At 34.3% G+C, this 11,380-nt stretch overlaps 2 protein-coding genes across 3 annotated transcripts; one reads left to right on the top strand and one right to left on the bottom strand.

Moving 5' to 3' along the window:
• Nucleotides 1-1,505: 1,505 nt before the first annotated feature.
• LOC105331530 (uncharacterized) lies at nt 1,506-3,596 on the bottom strand. Its single transcript, XM_011433761.4, has 5 exons — nt 3,440-3,596; nt 2,849-3,092; nt 2,504-2,679; nt 2,142-2,236; nt 1,506-1,974 (listed from the first exon to the last, which is right to left on the bottom strand). Exons 2-5 carry the CDS (start codon nt 3,090-3,092, stop codon nt 1,770-1,772), a joined length of 720 nt encoding a protein of 239 aa, XP_011432063.3. The 5' UTR covers nt 3,440-3,596; the 3' UTR covers nt 1,506-1,769.
• Nucleotides 3,597-6,484: 2,888 nt separating this feature from the next.
• LOC105331531 (uncharacterized) lies at nt 6,485-11,030 on the top strand. 2 transcript variants are annotated; one of them, XM_011433762.4, is made up of 3 exons: nt 6,485-7,608; nt 8,421-9,116; nt 9,376-11,030. In XM_011433762.4, exon 3 carries the CDS (start codon nt 9,478-9,480, stop codon nt 10,600-10,602), a length of 1,125 nt encoding a protein of 374 aa, XP_011432064.3. In that variant the 5' UTR covers nt 6,485-7,608; nt 8,421-9,116; nt 9,376-9,477; the 3' UTR covers nt 10,603-11,030. The 2 variants fall into 2 exon arrangements, with proteins under 2 accessions (XP_011432064.3, XP_065921237.1); XM_066065165.1 differs by having other exon boundaries at nt 6,485-9,116.
• Nucleotides 11,031-11,380: the final 350 nt, after the last annotated feature.

Genomic DNA, 11,380 nt, shown 5'->3' with positions numbered 1-11,380 from the left:
TACTTTAAGCAATATAGCAATTTTAAATAAGCGGCTCACAAAACAGAATGATCATCTTACTACCATATAGCACGTACATAGATCTGTCAGGGAATCTTCTAGCTATATTCTATGGGCGATAATTTAAACATATGGTACCCCCCCCCCCCCCTTCGTCATTCCAAAAGGAATCTTCTAGCTATATTCTATGGGCGATAATTTAAACATATGGTACCCCCCCCCCCCCCTTCGTCATTCCAAAAAAGAATTAAGAAATCTATAAGTATTTGGTATACCACTTAAATATTTTTCTTGATATGCTCATGTGGCTATTATAATAATTGCATATTATTATTTTGTTACTTGCAACCAAAAAAAAACAGAGACAAGGGGTTTGCGAAAATCATAATTTAATGTCAAAACAACTACAGTATTTATTCAATACAACCCCAATTCAATAATACATGTACATACTGTACATAAATGACATTAATGCTCCGTTTGTCATGCGGTCTGATATTATTACCTATATTGGTAAATGAAAATGGATACTAGTATATGCAAGTAGACTTTCTTTACTTTAAATCATTAAACGTGAATACACAATTAATATATTTAAGCGACATAACATTTTTAAATGAGAGGCCCACAGGCCTGAACGGTCACCTGAGTACCATAGCTCATTCATAAACCTGACAGGAAATCCCATATAAATCAAATCTAAAATATGAGAAAAAGTATCTGTGAAATCTATACATTTGGATGTACAAATTTAATATCTTTCTTCATATGAATGTAATACCCATACACCCTTTCAATCCACTTTTGAGACTGAACTCTTACCGCAATTAATGGATATCATGATATCCTGACTTTTGATAGACAGCTTCATTATCTCCTCTAAATGTGTATTTATCATATTCATATTAGAATATTTATATATTTTACAGCAGAACAAAAGAAGAAGACTTTGAACATTACATATATAGTGACTATATACATGTACATACATGTACTATACATCCAAACCTAGCGGTCGTGAAATTTACAATTTTTGGTAGACGGTTTTACGATCTTCCTAACTATGCCTTCCAGTAAGTTTTTATTGCCAGTAACTCAAAAGAAGATTTTTAAACATAATATGCAATCATACAAGTCCTATACGACCTTTTTGACCCTACATGCCCACCGGTTATAGTCAAAACCCCTACTCAACGTGGAGGGGGGGAGGGGCATGTTTACATTAACGGTAGAGGCCTTCTTGGTCTATACAACAATAAAATCATTTTTTTAAAAATCGGATTTGTTATAGTAGAGAAGCCTTTTTTTAAAAGGTCAGATTTTGGCAATTTTAGTCATGACCCCACAGGCGTTTGTTTTTGTTGTCAAATTCATCCTACAGCATGCATACTATGGAGTAGATTTCAGAAACACGTGCCTGTGCATGCCCGTATGGTCCATATTGAGCAAGAGTCATAATATTTACAATTATGTTCCTCGTACACACCCCCCCCCCCCCCCCCCCCGATGCATACAATCACAACTGAAACTGGCGATGCGGTTTTCAAAATGAAGTAAGAATGTTCAATTATTAACGCACAACGCACGCAGACGGACGAACACCAATTGCATTAGGTCATCTTAATGACTCATAAAATTGTAGTTTTATACCATGAATACATAATAAAAGTGTTCTAAGAATAAATTGGAGGCCCAGCGTTATAAATCCAGAGACATTTCATATGTAGCAAGACCATCTTTGCACATCTCTCGCATTGAAACACGTAGTTTCATGATCTGAATAGAAGCAGCAACACAGACAGAAGAGCTGAGACCAGGTGCTCGGACCCCCTGAGACATATGGACCCACTCTCATGGAAGAAACTTCGAAGTGGACACATCTTGGGTTCAAGCGAGTGGTTACTAGAGTGATGGACAATGAAGCCATTTGCTATGTTCGTGTAGAAGGTTTCATTGACTCCCAGTACTGTTGCTCTATACAAGAAACAAGTTAGTTAATGTTATATATATATATATATATATATATATGAATGATGTTTTAACAAATCATAATTAAAGTTAAAACGACAAAGTTTCTTTTGCAAAAGTCTGTATTTCAGATAGTTTTGTTATTATATTTATAGCATTGTTGAAGTTCTTACACAAAATAAAGAGTCCGAGTTTCCGATGCAGAAGGTGGGGTCCAGCTAATGGACACTTCTTCTAAACCTTTTTCAAAGACGTTAAAAGCAACCCCCTGCCACAAAATATAAGATATATATTTAATTCAAATATCAATGCAATAAAGCTACATGTAAGGTAAACGTTCAATATACAATCATATACTAGTATTAAATCGATTTAAACTGATCATTTTTGCTCAGATTATTATTTCCCTTTTTTATAACTGAATCTTTATATAATGCCATATTCGTCGTTCACAACTCCTCATGGAAAAACATCATGTAAATACGTTATTTTTCAAAAAAAAAAAAGCACGTATTTGTATGAGACTTTGACTTACGTTGGCAAGTGAATTGTCACACTTGACAGTCTCCAAGTCTGTCTGTTGTTCTGTCCGTTGAAATATTCCGATGGCTTTCTGATTATCCTTGCCCTCACACTTCGCCACCCTGGCTTGCAGCAATATCCCAAAGATAGATTGTTCAGGAAAGAAACTCTCCTTTGTAAAGACTTTAACTGAAATAAAATTTAGTTTGAATTCCTAACACAAAGCTTCAAAATATTTGCCATAGATGAAAGAGGATGAGGACAACACGAACCTAGTTACTTCATTTGACATGTTACATATACTAGCGTAATATACTGCACGTATTTGTACTTTATTATTTTACTATAGCTTTGTCACCTGTGACAGACGCATCTGGGTTATATTCTTTCCTGTCGAGAGAGAGATCGAACGGTTCTTCAGATTTCCTTAGCTTTGCATTGGTGGCGTCTTTTTTGAAAGATTCTGGAAACATGTCCATGCACTCTCGTTCATTGAGGTAAAAGGGAGGCCTATCGATGGGTTCCAGTGATTGGACTGTACTTGGACATAGAATAAGACACAAAGTGGACAGAACACCGCATTGCAAAATTTTGAAATTCATCTGAAAAACAAGTTTAGCAATCAATAGTGATGAAACACTTCAGGCCTTCTGAAAATGGTAGGATCTTGGACGCAAATACTATGTAAAGATAAAAAATATTTTACCTTAAAATATTCCAGAAATAAACAATTAAATATTGTTCTTAGCAAAAAATTAGATTTGTGATAGATAGATAGATAGATAGATAGATAGATAGATAGATAGATAGATAGATAGATAGATAGATAGATAGATAGATAGATAGATAGATAGATAGATAGATAGATAGTGAACTTCTAAATAATTTATAAATCAAAATTTTCCTAATGAAATTCATTTTTTGGGTAAAGGACAATTATAAACAATACCTTATCTGTTTATCACAAATCCGTGATCCTAGACTGAATGCTGATGCACTGTCGCTTGAGCGTCGTTCGTCCCCGGGAGGGGGATTTCATTTCTTCCTTTTGAAGTATTTTTTTATTCAAGGCCATTATTCATCAACTAGACCAAGCCCTGGGACACTAGAACACACACACACACACACACACACACACACACAGAGAGAGAGAGAGAGAGAGAGAGAGAGAGAGAGAGAGAGAGAGATCCATAATAGCTAACAAAAGAAAACGCTGAAGAATTTTGACGAAATCCAAGATGTACATTTAATTTTACATGTACTGCGTAACACTTTAAGGATTAACGTTAATCTATTTGCAAAGAAGTCAGTTATTTCATTTTTCAAACATGCATTGCTAAAGGGATAACTTGACGCCGATAAACAGGTTTGATATATTTCTTTCATAACAAATTACTGGTTTTCCTTTTGTATTTACAAAAACCTATATTTTTGGAGTCAAAGCTCAAAACTTGTTATGACAAAAAAAATGAATGTCTTTTGAAGGGAAAAAGTATTGCTGAACCTCAACTAAAATCCAAACAATTAAGGACTCGTCGGAATAGTTTTTAAAACCCTTTCATTGTCATCGACATTTCAAACAGAAATGTTTCCAGGAATTGTAATATCATTGTCATTTAAAACTCAATAACGCTTTGACATTAACATAAATATACGACCTCAACTTAGATAAAATAAAATGAATTTACGTAAGGCTAGACTAACTTATGTACACGGCATAGTGAATGGTGACAGTCTCTTTTATACATGAAACCCCGGCTCAAAGTATCGTGTTTTTTTTAAAGTGGGTAGGATGTAGGGGAGGGAAAAACATATTCTGTAAGTCTTGACAAAAAACCAAGACAGTTATTTTCTTCTCGAAATCTCATTTATCACTTCGAAATACCCCTAGAGCACCGTGCTTGAAATTTTACAGATAAAAACATAAAAAAATGTCTCTGCAAGGAGAGGACAGCCTCCACCATATCGAGTGCCTGCAGCCATACTTATTTCTATGAAAGCAGTGGCAATGACCAAGAAAGCAGTGACATTGACTTTTTACGTAATTAAAAACACGACAAAAACTTACAAGATCTATGCATGCTTTAACGTTTAAAAAAAAGTCTGCCATGCTCTAGAAATATATCAATTTTTGTACATTTTTTAAACACCGTACAAAATTGAACAAAACACTGTCTCCCTATATCTTAAAAAGTGATTGCCCTTGTATTGAAATTTGATCATATCTATATGTACTAGTATTTTGAAAATAAGATATCAACGCGAAATATATTTAAACATATGAAACTTTTTATTATGATTTTCTTATTCTTTTCCTTTACTAATTAACAATTTTTAATTGTCAATGAGTCCATAACTAATTAGTCATAGACTCATTGACAATAAAAATTGTTAATTAGTAAAACATATTTGTAAACATAGACTGAACTTACTAAGACCATTGTGACAGTAATAGAAATATGAGATCGAACTACTCTATCAATTCAGTCTCACTTCCAATAACTCAATAAAACAATGCAAGATGACAACTGTCAACAAACAAATTATAAAGAAACACAAAACCTGGAGAAACTATCAAGAATATGCATGATGACTCCATTAGTGCTTGAAATAGGTCTTTAATCCAAACTACTGGTGTACGTCTTTCGAAGTTTAATTTTCCTGGTGTAGAACTACCTGTGTATCTTCCTAGTTCTTTAGTTAAAATTGAATTGATCTAACTGTCAAAAGTTAGCCAAGGCTTTAAATACTATTTCAGACAGTAAAGATATTGAATTTCGTTATGCAATATGCTGGGTAACAAGGTCTAAACAGGAACCGGTATTTATCTCAACAGGTACAAAAGAATAAATGATGTTTAAATAAAACTGACATCAATTGATCTATCTACATGTAAAGTGGAACACCGGATGGTTTGTGTATAAGCATTATGTATGGAGCGCAAAATTAACAAAATTGAGCTTAAATAGCTGCACAATTACATAACAAGTTTTCCAAACCGTAAAAACTAACATTAACAGATTGCTAACTATATAATAATTTGGACAAAAAAGTATAGCTGACGGTAGCAAACAAAATAATTCAAGTTTTTCCTCCTATAAATAAACGTTAACAATAAACGTTCCTGGTAGATAAATATACATTCACATCTGATGTTACATGTAACTATTATCTATATCCGTTAACTATGGTAATCCGTTGTTAATCACACAGTATCTATCAGATCAATTATGTTTTAAATTCGTTAATTATAATCATCGATCGTAAATTAAAGCTAGCTGTTAGTTTTACTAACAAACACAAACAAACGTTATATCGTAAAATATAGTTTTAAGATATAAACTATGAATTACATTTGTTAATCATAGTTTGTTTCCACAAACTAGAGTTCCCATTAGTACCTATAGTTAATAACCGTTTTACATAAAGTTTATGAATCTAAAAACTAGTGAATTTTGATTTTTTAATTAAACGCCTGAGGAACCTATCTATTATTTAGGAACAAAGCTATTATGAAACATGATTTTGTAAACTATAGGTTAGAGTCGTGAAACAGTCACCCAAGCAATCGTGCATCTCTGATACAAAACCAGATATCCCGTCTTAAACTGTGTTTTTCAAATGTAAAACTATAATTTATCTTATCTTTATATCAATATCGATAATAACTATAGCTATAATTTACAAATTGTAAACTTTAATTAACATTTGTTAATTAATTTTAGTTAGAAGTAAAAAACCATATTGCACAAATTGTAAAGCTGTATCAGAAAAACTTATGGTTTACAGTTGCAAAATTGTTTTGGTATGAGTTACAGATTATTGTCTTGCCATGGTTACAATTTGGAATAATATATGAACCTTGTTATCTACAGCTTAGTACAACGATCCTTTAACTTTTAGTATATAATAGATTACAGTCGATAAACATAGTTTATCAACTTTCAGTGAAACTATGTTTAGCTTATTTTTGTGAATTTGGCCTGCCATACATATCCTTCATAATGTTTACCTATATTATATGCACGATTGTGAAAGTTGTTGGATACGTTCCTCATTTAACGACTGCTGTATACTTACTGGCGATGCTTAGTCTAAAAAGATAAAGGACAGTTAGGTCTGCAATATTTTTGGAGCTATGTGAAGCAGGAATTACAACGAAAGAGGAAATACAGACAACACAAAAGAGGATAACGACGTCAAAAATAGCCAGACAAATAAGAGGGCCATCAAAATGTCCACAGTTCTGCTAAAGGAAGTTTCGGTGAAACTACCAGAGGAAAAGGATTGCAAAGTCACAGGGTTGTCAGCGTTCACAAACGAGATTAGTACCCTTGTGGCAGATGTGGAAAACAACATGTTGAAGCTGTTTGACAATAAATATGAGTTTAAATGGAAAGTTCATGTGTCTCGAGATTGCATGGGAGTCACAGTGGTGTCTGAAAAATCTTTCGCCACCATAGCGAGAAAAAAACTCCAGTATTGGGGCATAGAAACCAACGAAGATGGAACCATTGTTCCGAAGATAGAGGAAGAAGTACAATTAAAACACACGGGTTTTGCAGTTCACTCAAATGGCAAATACATCGGGGTTCTCATGAGTTCCGATCATCAAGTTCAGATTTTCCACCTTTCGTGTGACAAGATGCAAGCGATTGACTTGAAAACTATCGCAAACAGAACCATAACTCCTGGCTTTACGCTGCTATTAGACTCGGATCTTGACCGTTTCTACATCTCAGACAGAGACTATGATAAAGGAACCAAACTTCTGAGCGTGTCTTTTACGGGTGAGGTGATTTGGGAGTGTCCCGTGCCTGCGTCCGTCGGGGGAATTGCTGAATGTGACAATCTGCTGTTTGTAGTTAGCATCGGATATGCCAAGATACACATTATTACAAAAGATGGGATGGACATTGGAAATTTGGTAACTGACGAAGGACAACTTCCTTTCCATATCTGTACTCAACCACTTGAAAAAACATTGTTTGTGTCTTATAACTTTACTGGAAGTGACAGAAATATTATAAGAGTGTACAATTTAGAGGAAAGTCTCTACCTGCATAAAAAATATGAAGAGCTCAGTGGGATGATGGAACAAGGGGCCATTCTTTAATGGTGGGTGTGTGCTTCAATCTCAAAATATGTTTATATATACTCAGTGTTAATCAAAATAGAAAATCAAGTGGATGTCCTCTGACTTTTTTTCTTTCGCGAAATTCAAATGGATGCAAGCGTCTTTAGAATAGCGCAGCCACTTTATCTTACTCAAAATAAAGGTGGATTTAACATAAAGAATATTGAAATGAACATTATGTGACGTTAATAGCAACTCTATTTATAGCAGTGTAAACCTCTTCATGGTAATTCATCGCTCGGACATATAAATAAAGTGATTTCCTCCCAAAACTTATAGATAGACAGAACAATATAAAGACTTTATTATTTATATACATGTTAAAAACATTTAAGAGACGTAAACTCGAACAAAATTTTAAAAATACAAACATCTAGATTATCGCTATCACAATGTGTTCGACAATAATATTGCGGTATGCTTAACAATAAATTACAAACCAGAACTATACGCGTTAAGTTTAATTCCTTGTATGATCTGCTGCATCTGATTAAAATTTAACACGATCAAAGGGTCGGAAATAATTACATTTCTGAAGAAAATCGCCTAATAAATTTTGTTTTAGTTTTTATGCTGAATATGTCGCCTTCTATTTATTATTGTATAGGAACACTAGTTTTCATGTTATGGTTATAATTTCTTAGTTTTTTTTATCTTTAAAAACATGTTACACCCGATAGAAACACACCTCTGTGTAATACTGTCAATTAGTATTTAAGCTGTCGCTCCCTGGCGGTATATTATAACTAATTATCAACAAAATTAAACTGTTATTTAATTTCATTTTCTGAAGGATAAGAGCAGATTGGAGCCAGATTAATGTTAAAACCGTATTTGATGTTTATCAATAATAGGACACAGTCATTGCATATCTAATGACATCTACCCGCACTGACGTTGAGTGTGTAGCATATTCAATGTAAGAGACAAAATACGTTGAACTATCTATGGATGGATTTTAAAAGTGTGGGGTTTTTTTTTATACTGAAATTGTCCGATAACGTTTATATAATGAAATTAAGAAATCTATGTGAATTACATTTATTCTTAAAATGTTTACTGTCCTGATGAAAGTAATTTAATAAGATTCATCTGGTCATATCGAAGTTCATTGGGACTATATTATAAATATGAAATTGATTTTTTTCATTATAAGTCCTAAGAAAATAAAACCTGATCTAGCGAAAAGGATTAACGAAGGTTTACCTAAGCTTACAAACAAACCATTTGTGTCTAATGATTTCTATTGTTTCCATTTAAACTGTTTATGTGCAATCCGGGGTCGTGTGTTGTAATCCCTCCAAAACTTACTGCACCCCGCATTGTATCCAGGTATGGCCAGTTCTAGCCATTCACTCTTACATGCAAACCAGGTGTCCTTGTTTATTACTCAACATAACAATCAACGATGACAGCTGAAAACAAACCAACCATCGAAAAACAAAACCCGGTGGAACGTTCAAGAATGTGCATGAAGGCTCTATTCTTGGTAAGAAATAAATGTTTAAATCACCTAACTTATTAATATGCTCTGAAGTTTAAAGTTTCACATTCATAAACTACCGGCATATTTTCATAGTTCTTGGGTTAAAATTTGAAATTAATTTCGTTCTTATCATTTACTGTCAAAAGTTTTTAAAATCCTCGCGGATTTAAATTCAATTTCAGATAGGAAAGATATTGAATTTCGTTATGTAAGTATAGCTAGGTAACAAGGCCTAAACACGTTTACCTATTTATCTCCACAGGTACAAAAGAATAAATGATGTTTAAATAAAACAGGCCTAATCAAATAGAAACCTAATCTATCAAGACATTGAAAGTGGTGTGTATAATCCCTATCCTTTACAATGTCTTCGTATATCATTACGCACAATTGTGAAAGTTGTTGGACTAGGCGAGTTAGACAGACCGCCAGTCTCATGTGCAATGACTGCCGTATACCAATGTGCGATGCTTGTTCCGAAAAACATAAAGGACAGTTAGGCCATCGAAATTTTTCAAGCTTAGTGAAGCAGGAACCCACGAAAGAAGAAGATAGCGACTACACGTATGAGGATAGCGACGACGAGGAGAACAAGGCTGATAAAGACGCTATCAAAATGTCCACGCTTCTACTGAAGGAAGTTTCGGTGAAACTACCAGAGGAAAAGGACTGCAAGGTCACAGGGTTGTCAGCGTTCACAAACGAGGTCAGTACCCTGGTGGCAGATGTGGAAAACAGGATGTTGAAGCTGTTTGACAATAATCTAGAGCTGAAATGGACAGTACCCGTAACTCGAGATTGTGTTGGAGTCACAGTGGTGTCCGAGAAATCTTTCGCCACGATAGCAGGGAAAAAACTCCAGTACTGGGACGTAGAGACCAACGAAGATGAAACCATTGTTCCAAAGATGGAGGAAGAAGTGGAAATTAACCATACGGGTTTTGCAGTTCACTCAAATGGCAAATACATCGGGGTTCTCATGAGTTCCGATCATCAAGTTCAGATTTTCCACCTTTCGTGTGACGAAATGCAAGCGATCGACTTGAAAACTATCGCAAACAGAGCCATAACTCCTGGCTTTACGCTGCTTTTAGACTCGGATCTTGACCGTTTCTACATCTCAGACAGAGACTATGTAAACGGAACCAAACTTCTGAGCGTGTCTTTTACGGGTGAGGTGATTTGGGAGTGTCCCGTCCCTGCGTCCGTCGGGGGAATTGCTGAATGTGACAATCTATTGTTTGTGGTTAGTATTGGATATGCCAAGATACACATGATTACAAAAGATGGAATGGACGTTGGAACTTTGGTGTCTGACGAAGGAAAACTTCCTTTCCATATCTGTACCCAACCATTAGAAAAAACACTGATAGTGTCTCATAACTTTACTGGAAGTGACAGAAATATTATAAGAGTGTACAATTTAGAGGAAATTCTCTATGAACAAGAAAAATTCGAAAAGGACGAGGAAGAGATAGAACTACCTTAATGTTTTCGTTTTGATTTATCTTAGCGCTCAGTCTGTTATTCTTTGATGGTGGATATGTTTCGCAATGTCAAGATTTGTTTTTATACTTATTATTATTAAAAACCTAAGTTCAAGTGGATGTACTCCAACTCATTTCTTCTCGTTCTGAACGATAAGCTTCAAGTTCAAATAATTATTTACCCACGAAATGAATCTGGTATTTAAATTTCATTTTCTTGAGGACTGAGAGAAGATCGATTTGGAGGCAGACCAATTTAAACACAGTGCTTAATGTTTCTAAAGAATGTCTCACATTTTTTTTCTTAGCGACACCCACCCGCATAAATGTTGTAAATCAGTGTATACTAATATATGTAACATCTCATCAAATGTCATTATTTTTACACGTTGAAAAGGAATGCATACAAATAAAGAAGATGTCATTACTGTGCTTTTATGCATTGCAAGAAATCTAATGCTCTTTAATATTCAGATGTAGATGTAATCAGAAAACCGAGGCCTATCAAGCAATGAAAATATCTTTATACATGTACATGTTTATCGAACCTTCTTATCTACAGAGGGTGGAAAAATGAACAAAAAATTATTTCATGTATGTAACTTTTATTTTAAATCAAGGTACTTGCATACTTACTCCATCTTATATGCATACGTGTTCGTTTTTTCGTTCTTCAAGAATTAATGAAGTACACGCAGCTTAAACCGATCCTATATGAATACGATTATAAAGAGAGTTCTGTGCTCGTTTTCCTCCAAGGTCACAGATTCTTGCAAAGCT

Source organism: Magallana gigas, chromosome 7 (genome assembly GCF_963853765.1).
Source record: "Magallana gigas chromosome 7, xbMagGiga1.1, whole genome shotgun sequence".
Classification (NCBI taxonomy): domain Eukaryota; kingdom Metazoa; phylum Mollusca; class Bivalvia; order Ostreida; family Ostreidae; genus Magallana; species Magallana gigas.
This window is presented reverse-complemented; position numbering and strand designations above follow the sequence as displayed.